We start from the raw sequence: 24,355 nt of genomic DNA, 5'->3' as shown, positions 1-24,355 counted from the left end.
GACACTGCTTCAACACAACACAGACAAATGAGAAAGCTGAGAGCAGGCTGATCAGGCAAGTAATAGGTGTGGGAAAAGGCTAAACCATGTCAGGTTGTCAGTCACATCACATACACAGAAGTGCTTCTGTTTGGAATACTGTCATTTAAGGACATTCAAAACAGATACGCTTGTATAGCCTGTCTCAGCTATCTCAATGTATTATCTTATATTATAACTACATAAAATAGTGTTAGTAGAATGTTGAACAGCTTAACATAGATGTAGGGTACAAAACCCGCACTTACCAAACACTGGCCAATACAAATAATTGGACCCTACATGGATTATACTAACCATTCAGTAAAGAACAGCAGCCATCACAACCAGTTTCTGGGGTTTCCATGAAAGCAGAGACGGTTTTCAACCTCTCATTAAGAATCTTTGATGAAAGCTAAATTTGGGTTTAGCTAATGTATCATTTTACACGAGAGGGTTACAAAACGAAAATAAATCTGTAGCCCCTTCATGCTACACACACATAGCTAGCTACCAGTTGATGTGAGCAAATGTATTGTCACTATGTAATCTGTTGCAACATGTCAGCTAGCTGGGCTTATTTGAATCCTAAATCACAGGTTACCTACTCTTGCCACATCAAAACCCCAGAACATGAACCTGATTGAGGCTTTGAACCGATTAACACTTTTTATTTTCCTCCCTACTCTGAGATTGTGAGGCTTTTCATGCTTTCTCATGGACCTGTAACAGCTAGCCCTGATGCGTACTCTCCCTGAAGGTAGATCTTTGTTTGAAACTGTGGGGAATTGAATATCATTCATGTTATCCAAAAAAACGTAATAGTACATCATTAAAACACTTTACACTGTATCAAGACTGTCAAGTTGTCAAAGTTAGCCAGTAACTACAGCTTTGTTGGTCACTTACCTTCATAATTGTCGATGTAACTGGATATGTAGCTACATTTTGAACCCCTTTTCTCTTTTGCTCCTCGGGGCTGAGCCTGCCGCTTGTACCAGCCGATGTACATCACTGATGTTAACCTTCGGTAGGTCTAGGAGACATCGAATGTAAAATAGTGCCTATATAATATCTTATGCTATCTATACGCTATCTATCGCTCTTCCCTCTACCGCTCTACAGTAAGGCAAGGCAAGGCAAGTTTATTTATATAGCACTTTTCAACACAAGGCAATTCAAAGTGCTTTACAAAAAATGAAAGACATTAAGCATTAAAAAAGAAAAGCTAATAAAATAAACATTAAAAGGAAAAATACATGGATAAAAGTTACAGTGCAGTTTAAGATATGAATAGTTCAATTAAAAGCAGCAACAAAAAGAAAAGTCTTCAGCCTGGATTTAAAAGTAGTAAGAGTTGCAGCGGACCTGCAGGTTTCTGGGAGTTTGTTCCAGATATTTGGAGAATAATAACTGAACGCTGCTTTACCATGTTTAGTTCTGACTCTGGGGACAGAAAGCTGACCAGTCCCTGAAGACCTGAGAGATCTGGATGGTTCATAATTTAGCAGGAGGTCAGTAATGTATTTTGGGCCTAAACCATTCAGTGCTTTATAAACCAGCAGCAATATTTTGAAATCTATTCTTTGACACACAGGAAGCCAGTGTAAAGACTTCAGAACTGGAGTGATGTGATCCACTTTCTTAGTGTTAGTGAGGACTCGAGCAGCGGCGTTCTGAATCAGCTGCAGCTTTCTAATAGATTTTTTAGTGAGACCTGTGAAGACACCATTGCAGTAGTCGAGTCTACTGAAGATAAAGGCATGGACAAGTTTTTCCAAATCCTGCTGTGACATTAGTCTTTTAATCCTAGATATATTCTTTAGGTGATAGTAGGCTGATTTAGTAACTGTTTTAATGTGACTGTTGAAACTCAGGTCAGAGTCCATGACTACACCTAGATTTCTGGCTTTATCTGTTGTTTTGAACATTGCACAATTAAGCTCAGCGCTAACTTTTATACATTCTGACTTGGCTCCAAAAACCATTACCTCAGTTTTATCTTTGTTTAATTGGAGAAAGTTCTGACACATCCAGTCATTGATTTGTTCAATGCACTTACTCAGTGTTTGAATTGGAGCATAGTCTCCTGGTGAAATCGTTACGTACATTTGTGTGTCATCTGCATAGCGATGGTAACTTATTTTGTTGTTCTTCATTATCTGAGCCAGTGGTAGCATGTAGATGTTAAAGAGAAGAGGCCCCAAGATGGAGCCTTGAGGAACCCCACATGTCATATTTGTCAACTCAGATGTGTAATTACTGTGACGACCCCTCCCCCCTTCTGCCTGGCTGTGCTCCCTGCCTTGCTGTCCTCTGGCAGGTACTGGGAGTGTCGTCCTGTTTGTGCCCGCCCATCTAGAGGCGGAGCCACAAGAAGGTATAAAGGTTGCCCAGCTGCAAGGATCACTCTCATTCAGATCCTGGCATGCTGCAGCAACCTCAGCCTACAGCCTGTTAGGTTTGATGCACCCTCCAACATGCTACAACACCCTTCCACACACCCACACACTGCTCACACTACTGGCAGTCTGATTCTTACATACACTATTCATCAGAGGTGGTTTTCTATATCCTGTTAAATAAACAGATTGTTGGCATTTAACTCTGTGTGGCCTCCCTATTTGTTCCAGCCTTGGAAGGTTGTAACAAGTGGGGCTCGTCCGAGATCATTTCCGGTGCTGGATAAAGGACATGGTGACCTATTTCAGTCAGGGAGTGTTCACACAGCTTGTTGGTTGACTCTGAGTTTTGTAGGGGAAAATAGGTCAGGTTGATCTTACTCTATGTCTAAGTAACTGGTCTTACTCACAGTTGTGTTTCTGTCCAAGGCAAGCTATGTTTTCCGGTATTGCTGTTTGGTGTTAAAGACTGTCAAATGTTTGGAACCCTTATTCCTGTTAGGTATAAGCAATGAGAGACACAAGTTGTCTCCATTGAACCTTTTTTTGTTTTTGTTTGTTGTTTTTGTGTAGTAAGTGGCTAGAGCATTTGCTCGGGTGCACTCCATGACTGCCTAGGTGATTTTCAATTGCTGAGAACTAACCGGGTCACTGGGCTTTTGTGCTTAAAATCCTCCCACAATTCTACACGAAAACTAGGGTTGAGTGAGTCAGTAAGCATTTGGTAAGGTAGTTAGCCAGAGGAGTGGGGTCTCATATGTAAAACTGTCTTTCACTATCAGTTACTGCTGGAAAAACCTTGCCTTGGTCGGTAAACAGTTAAATGGCTTCTATTGAAGATTTTGTTGAGTCCCCAAATGAGGATTTGTTGGGTACTTATAAAAAAGATCAGCTTTTGAGAGTGGCTGACCATTACGGTCTTGAACTTCCCAAAAAGTTGAATAAAGAGGAGTTGTTGGTAGAAATAAAGGCACAGTTAGTGGAAAAAAGTGTTTTGTCTGTCTTTCTGGGGCCTACCTCCCAACAGTCAATTGAGTCAGGTAATGTTTCAGGTATGGTTCCAGTCCTGTCTGGACTTGGGGTTGGACTGTCATGTAAAGAACAGAAGGAGCTTCTAATGCTACACTTGGAACGTGATGTGGAGATAGAAAAGTTGAGACAAAATGCCCGTCTTCAGGAAGCAGAGATCGCTCAAGTTCAGGTTAGACAAAAACTAGACTTGGAGCACTATAGATTGGAGCTGATGAGTGAAGGTAAGCTTCCATCTGAGACCAGGAGAGCTGCAGAGACCGTAGGTCAGGTTCCTACAAATCAAGCATTTGATATTGCTGTTAATTTGAGGATAGTTCCGAGGTTCAACAAAAAGGACCCAGACATTTTCTTTGTTATTTGAGCGTCTAGCAGAGGCACGAGACTGGTCTGATGTTGAGCGCACCCTTCTGCTTCAGTGTGTCTTCACTGGAAAGGCCCAGGAGGCTTTCGCTGCCATGACTGCTGACGACAGTAGCAATTACCAGTTGGTAAAAGCTGCTGTACTTCAGGCATTTGAGTTAGTACCTGAAGCATATCGACAGCGCTTTAGGTTACTCAGAAAAGAGAAGCAGTCACATATGGAGTTTGCTCGTGATTTAACCACTAGTCTCAACCGTTGGTGTGTTTCCTCACAGGTAAAAACTCTGGAAGATCTGCAGGAGCTTATCTTGCTTGAGCAATTCAAAGGTACCTTCCCTGACCGTGTTGTTACCTACATTAATGAGCAGAAAGTAAACCTAGTTTCAGAGGCAGCCAAGCTGGCAGATGAGTTTACTCTGACCCATAGGTGTTTTTTGGCGACAGCTGTGATCGTGGAGATGCGGGATACAAAGAGAGTAGTGCGGGGGCTCACTTCAGTAAAGGTGTTTCAGAAGGAAAGGATAAGTTTCCAGCTAGGATTGACTGTGGGAATCGGGGTAAGTTTGACCCCAATCGTATCTGTAATTACTGTTTTAATAAAGGACACTGGAGAAACGATTGTCCTGAGTGGAAGAGAAAGTCCAGGCCTGGGCCTGTGTCGGCAAGAGCGTCTGGGGCTGTAGCATCGTTACGTGCAGTGGAAAGGGAAAATGTCATTGCGGCTGTGCGGAAACACACTCAGTCCTCCTTATCTGAATCGGTAATTCAGGCTCTTGTCAGTGAACATGAGGAGATAGACCCTGGTTATAAAGCTTTTGTGTCTGATGGTTTTGTTTCACTGGTCGGGAGCAAAGACAAAGTACCGGTAAAGATATTAAGGGACTCAGGGGCGTTGGACTCGTTTATTGTTGGTTCTGTGTTACCTTTCTCTCCTAAGACAGACACCGGTTCCAGTGTTGAGGTCCGGGGGATGGGATTAACTGTCTTCTCTGCTCCACAGCATAAACTAACATTAGTCTCCAGTCTGCTGCAAGGGGTAGTGGTCATGGGAGTGCGTCCTTCTCTGCCTATTGGGGGCATACAGATCATCTTGGGAAATGACCTGGCTGGTGATCGGGTATGGCCTGAGTCTCCAATCTCCCAGGTAGAAGGTGCTAAGTTCCCCAAAACCCCTTCTGTGATGCCTGCCAGTGGCGCAGTAACATGTGCTGCCAGCCGTATTGTTTGTGACCTTACAAAAGATTAAAAAAAAGAATCTGTATTTCCTGTGCCTACCTTTCCTTTGCCTTTGTCTTGTAGCGACCTTGGGAAAGAGCAAAAGAACGATCCCACCCTTCAGGCTCTGTACAGCCAAGTTCTACCAGATGAGGAGTTCAGAAGTGCAGCCCGTGGTTATTTTCTCCAGGACGGTTTGTTGGTGAGAAAGTGGGTTCTCCAGGGAGATTGTTTTATGGGTGAGGAAGTTGTGTTACCCAGTAAGTTAAGACTCACTGTGCTTCAGACTGCTCATGATGGCATAGCAGGTCACCTAGGTGTGAAAACATATAATCGGGTTGGCCGTTATTTTTACTGGCCACTTCTGAAGAAAGACATTGCTGCTTTCATTAAAACTTGCAACACTTGTCAGTTGACTGGAAAAACGAATCAGGTCATTAAACCTGCGCCTCTGTATCCAATTCCAGTTGTTGGTAATCCATTTGAGCATCTGATTGTAGATTGTGTTGGACCATTACCACGCTCCAAAGCAGGGAACAACGTTTTGCTTACAGTAATGTGTCAGGCTACACGTTATTCTGCTGCCTATCCCCTTAGGAATGTCACCACCAGGTCAGTTGTAAAAGCACTGACACAATTTATAACTATTTTTGGTCTCCCGAAGATTATCCAGTCAGATCAGGGGACTAACTTCACTTCAAAGTTGTTTGCTGAGGTGTTACAGCAGTTGAATATCAAACATTCACAGTCAAGTGCCTATCATCCTCAGAGCCAGGGAGCACTTGAGAGGTTCCACCAATCCTTGAAGTCTCTCCTCCGTTCATATTGTACAGAGTTGGAACGTGACTGGGAAGAAGGGTTACCCTGGTTGATGCTGGCGGCAAGGGAGGTTTCACAGGGGAGTTTAGGTTTTAGCCCTAATGACCTGGTTTTTGGTCACAATGTAAGGGGCCCGTTGGCCACCCTACACGAGGATTGGCAAGCCAAGAAGGCCCCGTCAAGTTTGATAGACTATGTCCATGGTTTCAAACACCGCTTGTATCGGGCTAATCAAATGGCAAGAGAAAAGCTACAGTCTGCTCAAACTAAAATGAAAAGCCTCTATGATCGACGTGCAGAACGTTGTGAGTTGAGTCCTGGGGATCAGGTTTTAGCACTGCTGCCTGTAGTTGGCTCCCCGTTTCAGGCCAAGTTCTCTGGCCCTTATACAGTGTCCAAGAAGTTGTCAGACCTCAACTATTTGATAGCGACCCCTGACCGGAAGAAGTCGGTGCAGTTTTGCCATATAAACTTGCTAAAACCGTATTTTTCCCGTAAACCTGTGCCAGGTGTGGTTTGTTCTGTTTCCTCAGATGCTGCAGTGGTGACAGTGGGTCACCCATCACCATCTCTGGATGTGGGGGCAGGGGTTAAGGTTGAAGAGGAGTATTCCCCAGATGATGGTCTGTTGAGAGGACGGCTTAAGAATTCGGAGTCACTGGCTAATCTGGGTGGAATGCGGGGTCATTTAACCGAACCGCGGCGCACAGAGTTGGTCGATCTAGTTAAAAACTACCCCTGCCTGTTTGGAGACACTCCATCTCGCACCCACCTTATAGAACACGATATTGAGGTGGGTGATGCTAAACCGGTACGACAGCGGTTTTACCGCATGTCTCCGGACAAACGAGAGCATTTAGAGGCAGAAGTTAAGTATATGCTGGAGAATAACATTGCTTCTAGTTGGTCTTCTCCTTGTTTGCTGGTTACGAAACCAGATGGTACATTTAGACCATGTACTGATCTCCGCAAGGTGAATTTAGTGACCAAACCTGACTCGTTTCCACTCCCTCGCATGGAGGACTGTGTGGACCAGGTCGGTTCTGCTAAGTTTGTCAGTAAATTTGACCTGCTAAAGGGTTACTGGCAGGTCCCGTTAACGGCTAGAGCTAGGGAGATCGCCTCATTTATCACGTCCAGTGGGTTGTACTCATACACCGTAATGCCATTTGGGTTACGAAATGCCCCAGCCACGTTTCAACGCCTGATGAACCAGGTGGTGTCAGGTCTTGCTGGCTGTGCTGTGTATCTGGATGATGTTGTGGTATACAGTGACACTTGGGAGGAACATCTCCAACACATTAATGCGCTGTTTGAACGTCTTGCCTGGGCTTGTCTGACCGTTAACTTGGCAAAGTGTGAGTTTGCTAAGGCAACGGTCACCTACCTGGGTAAAGTAGTTGGCCAAGGACAGGTTAAGCCAGTGAGGGCAAAGGTGCTGGCAATTGACCGGTTCCCTGTTCCCACAACCAGAAAAGAACTCTCTCGTTTTCTGGGCATGGTGGGGTACTATCGTGGGTTCTGTCAGAATTTCTCTACGGTGGTTGCGCCCCTCACCTCTCTTCTCAGCCCTAAGGTCAAGTTTGAATGGTCTCCTCAATGTCAACAGGCTTTTGAGGCTGCGAAAACTGTGTTGTGCTCTGCTCCTGTCCTAGCAGCTCCCCAGATGGACCAGCCCTTCATTCTTCATGTGGATGCTAGTAAGGTTGGAGCTGGGGCAGTACTCGCGCAGGTTGATGAGAGCGGCTCCGAATGCCCGGTGAGTTTCTTCTCTAAGAAATGTAACTCATCAATTAAACTATTCGATCATTGAAAAGGAGGCACTGGCACTCATCTGGGCATTAAAACATTTTGAGGTGTATGTTGGGAGTGGAGTTGGGACCCTGGTGGTCTATACAGATCATAACCCCTAACCTTTCTGCACTCGCTCCAGAATCCAAATCAACGCCTTATGCGTTGGTGTCTCTTCCTCCAGCCTTTTAATCTGGACATTAGGCATGTCAAAGGTGTGGATAATACAGTGGCTGATGCCATGTCCAGGGCTATAACCTCCTAGGTTAACTAGTGTTTTTCTCCCTGCAGGGGTGTCTGTTTTTTCTGTTTTGCCCTCTCTTAAAATGCTTCTTAGGTACCAAAGTTGCTGAGGGGTTGAGCAAGAGGCTACAGATGTGCTTGCAGGTTGTATGAACATTTCAAGGTTAACTTTGGTTTTGTCTATTGTGTTTTGTGGTTGTGTTTTTGTGCCTCAGGTTGGAGGATCCTAGTGGGTCCTCCATTTTAAGGGAGGGGGTGTGACGACCCCTCCCCCCTTCTGCCTGGCTGTGCTCCCTGCCTTGCTGTCCTCTGGCAGGTACTGGGAGTGTCGTCCTGTTTGTGCCCGCCCATCTAGAGGCGGAGCCACAAGAAGGTATAAAGGTTGCCCAGCTGCAAGGATCACTCTCATTCAGATCCTGGCATGCTGCAGCAACCTCAGCCTACAGCCTGTTAGGTTTGATGCACCCTCCAACATGCTACAACACCCTTCCACACACCCACACACTGCTCACACTACTGGCAGTCTGATTCTTACATACACTATTCATCAGAGGTGGTTTTCTATATCCTGTTAAATAAACAGATTTTTGGCATTTAACTCTGTGTGGCCTCCCTATTTGTTCCAGCCTTGGAAGGTTGTAACATTACCTATAGAAACAAAGTTGTTTCTGTCCTTTAAGTAGGATTCAAACCAATTTAGAACTGTTTCCGAAAGTCCCACCCAGTTTTCCAGTCGGTCTAGTAATATGTGGGGAGATTTTTCCCTGGAAGTCGCGGAGTGACGGAGCGGCTGCACGTTGTTGTTTGGGCCCCCTTTTTCCACCTGCCCAGTTGTGCTGTGGCAGGGACCTGCTTCCACTTGTCGTGTGCTGCTGTCCTGGCGAGATTTTACCCCGGGGGCGTAACGGAGAGACCGGAGTGGCTTCGCGTTCGGGCTGCGGCCTGCTTTACACCTGCTGTAGCGGAGGCCTGTATCCACCTGCTCCACCTGTCGTGCTCTACGGTGCCGGGGACGTTTTACCACGGGGATATCGCTGAGAGACCGGAGCGCCTCTACGCCTCGAGCTGGTCCTGCTTCGCCTATCCTGCTGTAGGCCTACTGAGGAGGTTCTGCACCGGGGATATCGCGAGGAGAACGGAGCGCCTCCACATTTCGGGCCTGCTTGCATGCCTATCCGGTTGCTCTGCTGGTCTGGGAAAATGGCCCATATCGGGATTCTGCTATGCCTGTTAACTATTTTGGACTATGAGAAGATCTCTAGTCATTCTGAGAAGACTACTGGATTCAGGTCTGTTCTGCCACCTGCAGTGGGCATCCCCTGCAAAGGTTCGGATGTGTTACACAAACAATTACCGGTTGCCTTGTCACAGACAATCTGCTCGACAAAATATGTTTGTCTTTTTTATTTTCCTGCGATGATGGTTCTTCAGGACTGCTTCTTAAGCTCTAATCACACTCTCGCAGACTTTTCCGGTGTTTCTAAATTAGATGACAATGTATGTGTGTCATTTAAGAGGAAAAGATGCCTGGTTTTTTTGTTGTTATTACTGTCAGGAAATGTACAACCTAACCCTGGTCCGCCCAGTAGTAATGGTCAGATCGCTACTCCTGCTGATTTTAAAGCTAGGTCTGGGTTGGGTTTCATCCACTTGAATGTGCGCAGTCTGTTAGGTAAACTAGATTTTGTCCGTATCTGGGCAAAATCGACTGACGCTGACGTCATTGTCTTATCTGAAACATGGCTAAATAAGTCTATTTTGGCCTCTGACATTGCCTTAAATGGTTTTAATGTGTATCGTACCGACCGGCCTAATAAAGGTGGTGGCGTTGCAATTTATGTTAAGAATAAGTTCAGTGTAACCACATTAATTTCCAAATCGATCAGTAAGCAGCAATTTTTAGCCTTAAATATAGAAGTGGCAAAGGGTCAACAGGTCATGGTGGTGGGCCGCTACAGACCCCCCTCAGCTGTCAAAGACTCCTTGTCTTCACTAGCAAATCTTTTATCACAACTAGACTACAAGGAAATAGTGCTACTTGGAGATTTTAACTGGGACTGGTTAACTGCAGTGTCAGAGGATTTTAAAAACCTTTGTATCTCTTTAAATGTTACTCAGATTGTGGACAGTCCTACTCGCCCAAATATTAAGTCTCCTAATAAATCCTCCCTAATTGATCTCATTTTAACTAATGTTCCCCATAAATATTCTTCTGTGGGAGTATTTGCAAATGATCTGAGCGATCACTGTGTTGTAGCCACAATTAGGGACACTAAGGTCCAAAAGGTTAAACCTCGCATTATCATCAAGAGAGACATAAAACATTTTGTGGAGCAGGGTTTTGTGCATGATCTGTTTGATTTTGATTGGGGTAAAATCGATCTGTGTGCTGATGTTGAAACCGCATGGTCTTATTTTTATCTTGGTTTTATGGAGATCATTGATAGACATGCACCCCTGCGTAAATTTAGTTCAGTTTTACCACTTTTACTGTTGATGTTGTTCATGAAGCCTTATCTAAGCTAGATCCTAGGAAACCGGCTGGCCCGGACAACTTAGAACCTTTCTTTTTAAAGATAGCTGCAGACTTTATTGCTCCACCTCTTACTTCTCTTTTTAACCTCTCCCTCAGCACAAATACAATTCCAAAAGTATGGAAGTCTGCTTATGTCTTGCCTTTACTGAAAGGAGGGGAGGCAACTATTTTAAATAACTATAGGCCAATCTCTAAATTGTCAGTTCTGGCTAAGGTTCTTGAACGCCTAGTGAGTGAACAGGTAAAGGAGTTTTTATGTACAAATGACATCCTGTTTAAACATCAGTCAGGATTCAGAAAGAAACACAGCACCATCACTGCCACAATGAAAGTGGTGAATGACATTACTAGTATTTTAGATAATAAGCAGAGTTGTGCAGCTCTGTTTATTGACCTTTCCAAAGCGTTTGACACCGTTGATCATCTCATCTTAAAGCAGAGGCTACTCAGTATTGGCCTATCCAGCCTTGCAGTGGGGTGGTTTGTGAACTACCTCTCTGAAATGTCCCAATGTGTTCATTTTGATGGACTGTCTTCTGAGTGGTTAAACATTTCTAATGGTGTACCACAAGGTTCTGTTTTAGGACCACTTTTATTCTCCATATATATTAACAGCGTAGGTGATAATGTGGATGAAGCTACTTTACATTTTTATGCGGATGATACTGTGATGTATTGTGCAGGTCCCTCCATTAAGGAGGCTGGTGTTAAATTACAGGCTGTTTTTAACACTATTCAGACTCGGTTCTCTGAATTAAAGCTTCTTTTAAATGTGGATAAAGCCAAGGTAATGCTCTTTTCAAAAGCAAAAAAGACACCAGAGCCTGTTTTAGATATTGTAACTACGCAAGGAACACAACTTGAAGTTGTTGCCTGTTACAAATACCTTGGTATCTGGCTTGATGATTGTCTCTCTTTTAAACTTCATGTCAATAACCTGCTAAAAAAACTGAGGGTTAGGCTAGGGTTCTTTTTCAGAAACAAGTCCTGTTTCTCGCTTGAGGCCAGGAAAAGGCTAGTCACTGACCTTTTTACCTGTGCTGGACTATGGGGATCTGGTCTATATGAATGCACCTGCCAATTGCCTGGTCAAGTTAGATGCTGCGTATCACAGTGCACTGAGATTTGTGACAAACTGTAAAGCATTAACCCATCACTGTACCCTGTATGCAAGGGCTGGTTTGCTTTCACTAACTGTACGGAGGCTCAGTCACTGGTACATTTTTATATACAAAGCCATGCTAGGGAAACTTCCATCTTATATCTGCTCCCTGATCTCACGGAAAATTGTAAGTGGCTACTGCCTGAGATCGAATGCTGTGGTTTTATTAAATGTGCCAACTGCTAGGACTGTCTTAGGGAAGACAGCTTTTAGATGCGCAGCTCCTCTGTCTTGGAATAGTCTGCAAATTAAATGGAAACTGAACAATCTGGTGCCACTAAATGTTTTTAAAGCTCGGTTGGATGCTAGTCAATCAGAAGCTATTGGTACCTGTTTATGTGGATAATTATGTAAATGATGCTGGATGATGTCCTTTTGTTGTTCTGTTTATGCTTTTATGTTTCATGTGGAACTACTTGAACAGGTCTCCCTTGGAAAAGAGATCAATGATCTCAATGGGATTTTATCTGTATAAATAAAGGTTTGAAATGAAATGAATATGCTGTGGTCAACAGTGTCAAACGCAGCACTGAGATCTAATAATACTAACACTGAAGTTCTGCCACTGTCTGTGTTTAAGTGAATGTTTAAGACCTTTACAAGAGCAGTCTCAGTGCTGTGGTTTGGACGAAAGCCTGACTGGAACACATCGAAACAGTTATTTAAATGCAAGAAATTACTCAACTGTTGAAAAACAACTTTTTCAATGATTTTACCTAGAAATGGGAGGTTTGATATGGGCCTGTAATTGTTCATTACTGAAGCATCTAGATTATTCTTTTTTAAGAACGGTTTAATGACTGCAGTTTTCAGGGCCTGTGGAAAAATACCTGAGTGAAGAGATGTGTTTTCTATATGAAGTAGTTCTGAGGCCATGCAAGGCAAAACATCTTTGAAAAATCTTGTTGGAATAATATCAAGGCAGCAGGAGGAGGACTTCAGAAGTTGTATAATGTCCTCTAGGTTTTTATCATTAATCTGATGAAATTGTGTCATGATGTCTGAATTGATGTTAGTTGGACACAGAGACAACACATTTGCTGTTCCTGATGCAGAGGCACTGCCTGCTTGTCTGATTTTCTGAATTTTGTCAGTGAAAAAGTAAGCAAAATCATTGCACACCCTGGTGGATAGAAATTCAGAGGCCACTGACACTGGGGTTAGTTAGTCTGTCGACGGTAGCAAACAAGGCACGTGCGTTGTTTTTGTTTTTGGTAATGATGTCGGAGAAGAACGATTGTCGTGCGTTTTTCAATTCCAAATTATAAAGGCCAAGTCTCTCTTTATAAATGTCAAAGTGAACCTGGAGATTTGTTTTTCGCCCCCTGCGTTCAGCTTTTCGACATTCTCTTTTTTCTGTTTTCACGGTCATGGCCTTTCTCCATGGAGATATTTTCTTCCCATTCACTTCCTTTACCTTAATTGGAGCAATGGCATCTATAACATTTGTAATTGTTGAATTAAAAATGATCTACTAGCTAATTTACTGAGGTGTTAGCAGGGGCAAGTGTGGTACAACAATTTTGAGTAAACATTTCCCTAGTATTTTCAGTTAAATATCGCTTTGTGGTTATCTCTTTTTGAACATTTTTGTGAGCAAAAATAGAGCTCTCAAAGAAAACACAGGAATGGTCAGAGTGCAACATCAGTCACCACTACCTCAGAGATATTCAGACCCTTTGAGATAATTAAGTCCAGAGTGTGCCCCTTATTATGCGTGGGCTCCGTCAAATGCTGAGTCAGTCCATAGCTATCAAGAACACAAAACAGTTCTTTAGCCCCTCTGTCCTGGGGGTTGTCAACATGGATGTACAAATCACCAACAATGACTAGTCGGTCAAAGTCAATACACACTATAGACAGCAGTTCAGTAAACGGGCGGTGGAGACTCCTCCGTGTGTCTCATAGGTCTCCCATAATCAGAACATTCCTCAGGCGGGTGCAGTGATAATTCTTCAGGGTTTTCTGAGCGATGTGTTGTGTCTTTCTCCTGTTTTGATTCCTCTTGCCGCTTGTCCTTGGCAGAGGGAACAGATTGATGATGCAGGCAGTTGAATATGTTAGAGATAAACAATTTCACTCCTGACTTGTTCAGGCAAACTCCATTTGCCTTGAAAAGATGTCTGCGGTCCCAGAAAAAGTTAAAATTGTCAATATAATTGACAGAATGGTCAGTACAGACAGTTGAAAGCCAGGTGTTCAGTGCAAACAATCTGCTGAATGTCTCCACTCCTCTTCTGACTGGCGGTAGAGGGCCACTGATGAACACATCTGCATTTAGAGAACTGGCAGTTTCCAACAAACATGTAAAGTCTTCTTTCAGCACTTCTGACTGTTGTTTCACAACATAATTTGTTCCAATGTGTAGTACCACATTCTTCACAGTCAGATGTTCAGCCCCAATATGCAGGATCTTCTCAGCCAAGTCAGAGACCACATCCTTGGGAAAACAGAGTACTTTGGTGTTGTTCTTATTACACAGACCTTTACATCTCTTACAGCAGAGTCACCCACAATCAGAGTTTCAGGCCCAGTCGTTAGCTTTCCCTCTAGCCTTTTACTTTTGGAGTAGCTATTGGTCCTTACCCTGCTGTGTGAAGAGGACGGGTTATCCAGGTCATCAGAAAGAGATCTCCGGCTCTGTTATCCGTCCTCCCAAATCGCATGAAAATGATTTACTCTTAGGCTTTTCACCCAGAGAGTTCCAGGGAGGACTACCACTTGTAGATTTATTACCCGGTACACAGCCCTCCTGTTCCTTGGAATCCTTGTAGCTGCTAACTAGCTGTGAGTTAGCATACCCTTTTTCATTATTTTGCAACACTGGTAAAGTGGTGTCATTCCCACGACATAGTCCATTCACTGCCACGTTAACTTCCAACCGTTGCATTTTCATTTCCAACACAGCCATCTTCTGTAGAAGTTTGTGGAAGTCATCTGTAGAGAATGGAGGCATTTTGCTATCAACTAGCTTAAGCTAAATAGCATGCAGTAGCCTACCAGGCTTTAGCTGTTGCTAGGCCACGCTACTGTAAGACTGAGGTCGTCGTAAAAATGTTGAAATATGGCTGAAATCCTCCGTCTATTTACGAAGATGAACTGTCCCAGTGATAAGTTAATGTCCAGGAGCCGCTGCTCGAAGTTTTCAGAGAATAACAATAGGAAAATCAGCATAAAAAGTAAGCGTAGGCAAGACCAAGCAGAAAAGCGTCTGCACTGTAAGAAAGATAAGATATCAACCAGTAGACCGGAAGTTTACAACCGCACACCCAGCCGCCGGAAGTTGATAGACGCCATCTTGTGCAACTAGCCCATAAGGCCAATATGGTTTAGCTGCGGTAGTAGTACCACAAGAATAGTGTTAATTGTGTCTAAATAATTCAAAATTAGGTATTTATATCTAAGAATATGTGTTGGGGTATTGACAGTTCAGCTACCAATAGCAAGGTGATATTGACCCGTATGTTTCATATTTGCACATTTATATATTTGTAAAATGTGTACTGAAGGTTAGACAGGAAACCGGCTATAGAAAGTAGGAGAAAGTGAACTGAATAGCATGGCAGTAGACATCAATGAGTAGACTGCTACTCATTTCCCCTTTGCAACCTGAAGAGTAAAAGGGTAATACATTCCGTCCGAAAGCAATGACTGTAAGGATTAGTAACATTTTTGTGTTTATGTGATCACATTTGGAGATGTTTAAACGGTTTAAACACAATGAGAAAATGCGTTAGCATTCGCGCTAGCATTTGCGTTAGCATTCGCGCTAGCGTTAGCATACACAGTAGCATACATGCTAGCGTTAACCATACTAGCCTGTACCGTTCTTATTATACATCCATGGCCTGTACACATGCTCATTGCACAGCTAGCATTAGATATAGTTACCTTGTTTACACTTGGAGGTCCTATGTGTTAATCCAACCCAGTCTCACGGCATTTCGTGTTCACCAACACGATTTTTAATCTATTGATTCGTGTTCACCAACACGATTTGCCCCTTTTTTTCGTGTTGCACAGCACGATTTTAAAAGCAATGTATTTCTACTGCCTGTAGCACGTCTTTTTCTCCGGTCGTGTCATGGGAGACCGGAAGCTGTGTGGTTAATAAAAACATGTTCTTACTCAATATCAAGCCACAGTTATTGCTTTTATTTTAAATCGTATAATTTCGGACTTTTGTTGCCGTCTGTGAGGAAAATAAATGGGGCTCAGAGCCTCAGAATACGGAAATCTGTATTTTTAAATATTTTTTTCCTTCTAATTCGTTATTCTTTTCAAAATAACACTGTTATTTACTCACCCATAGGAATCCCGAACCCAATAAAATACCCAATATTAGCGGTGTGTGTGTCTGCCCAAGGACAATTTAAGGTAAAACCTAATAGAGGTGTCATACATAATAACCTAATAAAAGTAAATGTAACAACTACTACAGTGCAACAAAACAGGAAGATTAAATGTGGTCTCTTAAACATAAGATCTCTAGCATCTAAAGCAATATTGGTAAATTATTTAATATCAGATTATAATATTGATATATGCTGTCTCACTGAAACTTGGTTGAGACATGAAGAATATGTCAGCATAAATGAGGCCACTCCACCCAGCCATGTCAACACTCATATTGCTCGAGGCACAGGCCGAGGAGGTGGAGTTGCAGCAATCTTTGACTCAAGTTTACTTATCAATACTAAACCAAAATGTAATTATACCTCTTTTGAAAGTCTCGTTATTAGTCTTACGCATCCGACCTGGAAAACTTTGCAGCCAATCTTATTTGTTACAGTGTATCGTGCACCAGGTCCTTATTCAGAATTCTTATCAGAATTCTCTGAGTTTTTATCAACTTTGGTTCTTAAAACAGACAAAGTAATTATCGTAGGTGACTTTAATATTCATGTTGACGATGATAAAAATAGCCTTACTGTTGCATTTAACTCTATATTAGATTCTGTTGGTTTCTGTCAGAGTGTAAATAAACCAACCCACTGTTATAATCACACTCTCGACCTTGTTCTGACTTATGGTATTGAAATTGAGCAACTATTAGTCGAACCGCATAATCCTGCTTTATCCGACCATTTCTTAGTAACTTTTGAAGTACTGTTACTAGACTACAAAGCATTAGTCAAAAGCTCTTGCAGCAGAAACCTATCTGTTAGTGCTATAGCCACATTTAAGGAAGAGATTCCACCAATACTTAACTCGATAGCATGTCTGCATGTAGGGGAGGAAACTTATACAAAATGTACACCACCCCAAATTGATCATGTTGTTGATAGTGCTATAGATGCGCTGCGAATAAAATTAGACTCTGTTGCTCCTTTGAAAAAGAAGAAAATAAAACAACATAGATTAGCTCCATGGCATAATGCCGAAACCCGCAAAATAAAGCAAAAGTCTAGACAACTTGAAAGGATATGGCGTTCCACTAAACTTGAAGAATCTCGTTTAATTTGGCATATTACTCTCAATGAATATAAGAAAGCACTGCGTAAAGCGAGAGCAGCCTACTACTCTTCATTAATAGATGAGAATAAGAATAATGCAAGATTTCTTTTCAGCACTGTAGCCAGGCTGACAGAGAGCCACAGCTCGATTGAGCCTTCTATTCCCTTAGCACTCAGTAGTAATGATTTTATGTGCTTTTTTAACGATAAAATTGTTACTCTTAGAAACAAAATTAATGACCTCTTGCCTTCGACCAGTATAGTGTTATCAACAGCTCCCGGAATCGTAAGTTCTAATATTACACTAGATAGTAAACTAGAATGCTTTTCAGCCATAAACCTTGAACAATTACATTCAATGATTCTCTCTTCTAAACCATCAACGTGCATGTTAGACCCAATTCCAACTAAGCTGTTGAAGGAAGTTTTTCCATTAATTAGCACTTCTTTATTAAATATTATGAATATGTCTTTATTATCAGGCTATGTTCCACAATCATTCAAAGTAGCAGTGATAAAACCGCTTCTTAAAAAGCACAACCTCGATCCAGAGGTTTTAGCCAACTATAGACCTATTTCTAATCTTCCGTTCCTCTCAAAAATTCTTGAGAAAGCGGTCGCAAAACAGTTGTGTGATTACTTAAAAAACAATGATTTATTTGAAGATTTTCAGTCTGGCTTTAGAACACATCATAGCACAGAGACAGCTCTGGTTAAAGTCACAAATGATATTCTAATAGCCTCAGACAAGGGACTTGTCTCTATTCTTGTTTTGCTCGATCTTAGTGCTGCATTTGATACTATCGACCATGATATCCTATTGCAAAGACTAGAGCACTTAGTTGGCATACAGGGAACTGCTTTAGGCTGGTTTAGGTCCTATCTATCTGAACGCTCTCAGTTTGTACGTGTTAACGATGAATCTTCCACGCAAACCAAAGTTAGCCATGGAGTGCCACAGGGCTCAGTGCTCGGACCTGTTTTGTTCACATTATATATGCTTCCGTTAGGCAATATTATAAGGAATCATTCTGTAAACTTTCATTGTTATGCGGATGATACTCAACTATATTTATCAATCAAGCCTGATGAAATTAATCATCTAAATAAAATTCAAGACTGCCTTAAGGACTTAAAAACGTGGATGACCTTAAACTTTTTGATGTTAAACACGACCAAAACTGAAGTTATTGTACTTGGCCCGAAGAATCTACGAAACAAATTATCTAAAGACATACTAACTATGGATGGCATTAATTTGGCCTCCAGTGAGACTGTAAGGAATCTTGGTGTTATATTTGATCAGGATTTATCCTTTAACGCCCACATAAAATCAATTTCAAGGACCGCCTACTTCCATCTACGTAACATTGCAAAAATCAGGCATATCTTGCCTCAAAACGATGCAGAGAAACTAGTCCATGCATTTGTTACTTCTAGGCTGGATTATTGTAACTCTTTATTATCAGGGAGTACCAAGAAGTCAATCAAGTCGCTTCAGCTGATTCAAAATGCTGCGGCTCGTGTACTAACCAGAGTTAGGAAAAGGGACCACATTACTCCTGTTCTGGCTGCCTTACACTGGCTCCCTATAGAACACAGGATAGAATTTAAAATTCTTCTTCTCGCCTACAAAGCCCTTAATGGGCAGGCGCCATCTTACCTTAAAGAACTCATTATACCCTACTGTCCTACTAGGGCATTGCGTTCCAAGAATGCAGGGTTGTTGGTTGTTCCTAGAATCTTTAAAAGTACAATGGGAGCCAGAGCCTTTTCTTATCAAGCTCCACATTTGTGGAATCAGCTTCCAGTTTGTGTTCGGGCGGCAGACACCCTATCCGTTTTTAAGAGTGCGCTTAAGACCTTCCTTTTTGATAAAGCTTATAGTTAGGGCTGATTAGATTCAGCCCCTAGTTTTGCTGATATAGGCTTAGTTTGTCGGGGGACATCTTACTTCTTCCTTCTCTCTGTCTATACCCGTGTACACTCATGTTCCGATTAACCCAGCCTCCCCAAATGTCTTTCTTTTTGGTGTCTATATACGCTGGGATCCGGAGTCATGGATGATCCTGCGGTCCTGTGTCCTGGATCGCGAGCGCTGGATCTTGAGTCGTGGCTGTGGTCCTGGATCATAGGTCCTGGATGGATATCCTCGTGGATTCATCTTCCTATTATACACACATGCATTTCCAAACATTTGGACTACCTATGTTGCAAATGTATTATCTTTTCAATTTACACACGGCATCTATTGCACGTCTGTCCGTCCTGGGAGAGGGATCCCTCCTCTGTTGCTCTCCCTGAGGTTTCTCCCATTTTTCCCTTTAAACTGGGTTTTCTTTGGAAGTTTTTCCTTGTACGATGTGAGGGTCTAAGGACAGAGGGTGTCGTATTGTCATACTGATATTCTGTACACACTGTGAAGACCACTGAGACAAATGTATCATTTGTGATATTGGGCTATATAAATAAACATTGATTGATTGATTGATTGACCAATAACACACAATTATCCTTGCTTTTATTTATTGGTTTAATTCCATAATCTCTGGCTTTTTTGGCGTCCGTCAGGAACTGAATTTCAAAATAAAAATAACCGGAAACAGACGTAGGCCTATAAGGGACATTTCGAGCATCATTGCGATTGTCAACATTTCTGAGTTTAGGATGGGCGAAGACACTACACTATCCATAATCCCCAGCTATCGTTTAGGACTACAGTCCCCGTAAGGTTATGCAGAGCGTCAAACAGCTGTGTGACATGGAATGAAGCCACGCCAGACTATCCAAAACTGGAATCGAACGCCCCCCCAGAACTACACATGCTGGCTATTGTGTTTCGCAAAATGTTCTATGGGACGTCTCTGCTGAACGTTTTCGTTTTTCCCACAATTAGAAGTTGCCAGTATTAAACACATTGATGTTATCAAATGTAAAACATATCATTAATAAATGGGTGAAAATCGCTTGTGTCCATAATGCGCAGCATTAATATATACCCACATGACAGCTCATTGTTACTTTGTAATTCTACTCCACGACAATTCAGAGGTTAACCTGGTATTTTTACTCCACTGCATTTATTTGAGTTACTTTGCAGATTCTGATTAATTATGTGAAATATAAACAACCCTTAAATCAGACTTTAGTTACATGTGACCTGAGTACAATTCAGTTAAGGTGATTGTCAAGTGCCAACAATCAGGAGAGATATTTTATAGTTGGTGCTTGAGAAGACTAAACATGTATCTGCAATTGACATGAATGGAAACGAGTAATAAAGTATATTCATTACTCGTTATTCTCTACTAATAGTTAATTAAAGACTGTATATTATGGCTATTTTGCACATCCCTTTCAAGATTTTCAAAGGTTTATTGACATATCATATACACAACTACAGTGTAGTTATGCAATGAATGAAACACTTGGGTCACAGGTTACTCAACAGTGCATTACAAGACATCTATCAATATGTGTGTACCACCACCATTAAACATATTCATATTCTGCACATTTCTTATTCTATATACATACATAAGAGTATAATTCATATGTATAATATCAGTTAAAATAAGTGCTTCAACATAGTTAACATTGCAGGAAAGCAATATATTAGACGTTAAGTACTTTGTCAGGCTTAATATTTATCTGTAGATAGATACCCCCAAAGTGTTTTTCTTATTTAAAAGAAGACCTTAATCTGTTATTTAATGTTTAAATAAAGGTTAATTCGTTTTTCTGTTTTGCACCTCCTCCTATTAATATCTGTGAACATCCTGCACCAAACTGTTTTGTTGTAGAGATCACTTATAGTATCTTCTTGATTTTTTATATTCTATATTTCTATCAGAACTTCTGCTTTCCCCCTATGAAAGTATGTACTCTTCATATTTGTATTCAAATAATATTTGATGAAAAAAATATTAAGAGTACATTATTGTTTTTATGTGTTATATTATAACGCATAAAAACAATAATTCAATAACATACTTTAACCACTAGGCGGTGCACACAAGGTAAACACAGCCATAATAACTTTGTATTATTAGTGTAGGACACGTTTTATTCATGCTTTCACATAATTTTACAGCATATTGCTATACTATTTCAGACTCAGTATTTACATTCTTACATTCAAAGAAAATCAGTAATATCTTTAAAAACTACAGTCCTTTTATATCAGCTGTGCACCGTTATGGTGTAAATATAACCTATCTGTGAATTAGATCAAATGTAAAAGTCAGCCGAATTAGGGTTGATACTGCAAGGAGACGTATTGTGTGAAGAGAAATTGAAGATGTTTAATTGTTGAATATATTTATGATCCACGTCAAGTATTCAGTTTCGGCGGCATTTTCTCAGTTTTTCCAAAGGTCTTCTCATCAGGGCTCTATAAATAAAGAACTACGGCAGATCTGTAATATACAATGCAGCCGAACCGTGTATTACAATGCCGTTATGTGATGACTTTCAAAGAGAAAAGCAAGAACACTCGGAATTAAGTATTATTTTATTCTTTTAAAATGTTTTCTGGATTTCATATCATATAAACACCAAATCCCAGCATGCATCGCGGCTAAAACATCCAATATGCGAGCATAAAACCATAGCTGAGGATCTTGGGTAATCGCTCGAAATGCCTACGTCTGTTTCCGGTTATTTTTATTTTGAAATTCAGTTCCTGACGGACGCCAAAAAAGCCCGAGATTATGGAATTAAACCAATAAATAAAAGAAAGGATTATTGAGTGTTATTGGTGAGTAAATAACAGTGTGTTATTTTGAAAAGAATAACAAATTAGAAGGAAAAAAAGATTTAAAAAATACAGATTTCAGTATCCTGAGGCTCTGAGCCCCATTTATTTTCCTCACAGACGGCAACAAAAGTCCGAAATTATACGATTTAAAATAAAAGCAATAACTGTGGCTTGATATTGAGTAAGAACATGTTTTTATGAACCACACAGCTTCCGGTCTTCCTCGACCCGACCGGAGAAAAAGACGTGCTGCAGGCAGTAGAAATACATTGCTTTTAAAATCGTGCTGTGCAACACAGAAAAAAAAAAGGGGCAAATCGTGTTGGTGAACACGAATCAATAGATTAAAAATCGTGTTGGTGAACACGAAATGCTGTGAGACTGGGTTGGTTAATCTGTGTATGTTACACTTGCATGTATGAGATCATTAAGTGCCTTGTAACTTCTTTTTTTATAGTTTCACTCCGTTTGAATGTCAGTGGCAAATAAGTCAATAAAGGAGCATGGCTGCTCATTCCCTGGCTCTCAAAAGAGTTTGGCTGGCTGTTTAATCTATGTTTACACTGAGACAGTACAACACATAGAGAGAACAGTATTGTGTAAGTACATACAAGCAGGTTACACAGTGTGATCAGAAATACATAAAATCTGTTAAAAAAAATCTGTTTTATTAAAACGTATGCTGCATTATGTGTTCTCAGCCTTGGAGAAACTTGACATGTTTTGTTATGTGTCTGAACCTCTCTTCAGTGGTTCATTAATAAAACATATTTCAACGTGTGCCTACTTTGTTCATGTACTGTTGAGGTTAATTTCAGTAGTTGTGTGCTATAATGTATTTACAAAGTGTGAAGAGGAGGGAACTTTAGAATAGGGAACCTGTTAGAGTCAAACTACTAGTTTATTGGTTATGAACAAGACTTCACTTTAAAGGGAAATGGAAACACTTTTCAAACTGCTTTCCATGCGACAATATTCCCATTAGGAAATGTATTTATCTAGTCTATTTCCAATGTAAACGATCGAGATACGCAAATTAATTTTTTGAAATATGTGCCTAATGACCATGGGCGTTTCCATTGCTCCGGGACTTTCCCAGTGACGTCACTGAGTGGGTACGGCTTCCTGGGCCAAAGCTCAATAACAAACAACATGGCGTGCAATGCACCAGTAGTTTACATTAAAATAAAACGGTCGTCTTCAGGAGTTTATTGTATTGCCCCAGGCTGCACAAATGGATTTTGTACGAAGAAGGAAGAAGTACATTTCCATAGGCTGCCACTAACGGATGAGAAGCTGCTCAAAGCATGGGTTATTTCCATGAAACGGTCCGATCCGCCGCTGAATCAGTACGCACGTGTGTGCAGCGAACACTTTAAAAATGACGATTATGTCCACAAAATGAGGTTTGATGAGTCTGGATGCCTGGTTCAATACAAAACATCGGATTTGAAGCCAGGATCTGTTCCCACAATATTCGATTTCTCAACGTATGCAGTCGGGAACACCGACCGTCCCAGCACGTCGGCCGCGCAAGACAATGACAGTGTCAACCAACGTGAAGTTCGAGCCACCAAACGAGTTGCTTCAGCTGCCGAGAGAGAGGTAAATATTGCAGCACTACCAGATTACTAGCTCACACATGTATTTACTGACACAGTGTGACCTTATTAATTAACGCAATCGCGTCCAAACTAAATGGTAGCTATTATTATGACGTACAATGGAGAATTGGGGGTGTTCTATAGCTCAACTAATTAAACTGGCATACACATGCTCATCTGTCGAAAACAGCCCTAAAATGGCTAGTATTGCTGGACTAGGTGTTCAATGGATGGTATTGCAGGACCCAGAGCGCACGGAGCACAGAGCGGACAGCAGATAACGGAATTGCAGTTGTATTGCTTATAGATTATCAGAAAATGTCAAAGGGGACACAGCCCCATTGGATATTAACCTATGGATTAACTACATCATCGTTGTAATGCCATTAAAGACCAGTTTAGACCAGACAATGAGGAAGGTAAGCCGTTAGCCTAGCGCATGTTAGAACCTAGCGCCACTTGTTTTGATGTACGTTTTTGTTGATAACCTCGCAAGTTTGTATCTTTCAGTGTTGAAGTGGGCACCGTTAGATTCTGTGTCTTTACGATCATAAACAATGTGTTGGATGTGCAGCTAGGATAAGTAATAAGGGAGCTAGGAGTGATTTTCGGTGCAGTAATAGGTTAGCATTTTTCGCTCGGGGCTAATTCAGAGGCTCACTGTTAGCATTGTGTGTTTTTTTTGAAAAAATAAATGAAAAAGATCAGTTAAATGAGTTTTTTCCCGTTATATGGATATAAAATATTCATAGTTTATTAAATATTAAGGTTCCTTAGATGTTGTTTCCTGCAAATGACGCGATTTCGGTTCCGTGGGGCATAAGAGGATAACAGAGTATGTTTTTATTTTTATTTAATTTTTCCGATGGCATCACCACACAATTGTTACATGTACACCAATCTGTGTTGTCCATTCGTCCCGGGTTTTGAGCAACATCTTCTTCCTCTGAGACCGAGT

General features: G+C 41.4%; 1 protein-coding gene across 1 annotated transcript; it reads left to right on the top strand.

The window, feature by feature from the left end:
• The first annotated feature begins 3,474 nt into the window (after positions 1–3,474).
• Positions 3,475–19,252, top strand: LOC139434457 (uncharacterized). The gene is made up of 9 exons (XM_071204290.1): positions 3,475–3,621; positions 3,869–3,940; positions 4,088–4,139; positions 4,257–4,369; positions 4,750–5,029; positions 5,112–5,221; positions 6,214–7,605; positions 8,096–8,109; positions 15,940–19,252. Exons 1-9 carry the CDS (start codon positions 3,475–3,477, stop codon positions 18,923–18,925), a joined length of 5,166 nt encoding a protein of 1,721 aa, XP_071060391.1. The 3' UTR covers positions 18,926–19,252.
• Positions 19,253–24,355: the final 5,103 nt, after the last annotated feature.

The sequence above is a fragment of the Pseudochaenichthys georgianus genome, chromosome 9 (genome assembly GCF_902827115.2).
Source record: "Pseudochaenichthys georgianus chromosome 9, fPseGeo1.2, whole genome shotgun sequence".
NCBI classification, from domain to species: Eukaryota; Metazoa; Chordata; class Actinopteri; order Perciformes; family Channichthyidae; genus Pseudochaenichthys; species Pseudochaenichthys georgianus.
Note: the sequence above shows the minus strand (reverse complement) of the source record. Positions and strands in the feature narration are given on the sequence as shown.

What these genes read in the sequence shown, in the direction of transcription:
- LOC139434457 (XM_071204290.1), top strand. Translation starts at nt 3,475, where the DNA reads ATGGTTCCAGTCCTGTCTGGACTTGGGGTTGGACTGTCATGTAAAGAA. An exon ending in AGTAACATGTGCTGCCAGCC is followed by an intron (nt 5,030 to 5,111) that starts GTATTGTTTGTG and finishes TTTGTCTTGTAG; the next exon opens with CGACCTTGGGAAAGAGCAAA. An exon ending in TGGTTATTTTCTCCAGGACG is followed by an intron (nt 5,222 to 6,213) that starts GTTTGTTGGTGA and finishes TCCCCGTTTCAG; the next exon opens with GCCAAGTTCTCTGGCCCTTA.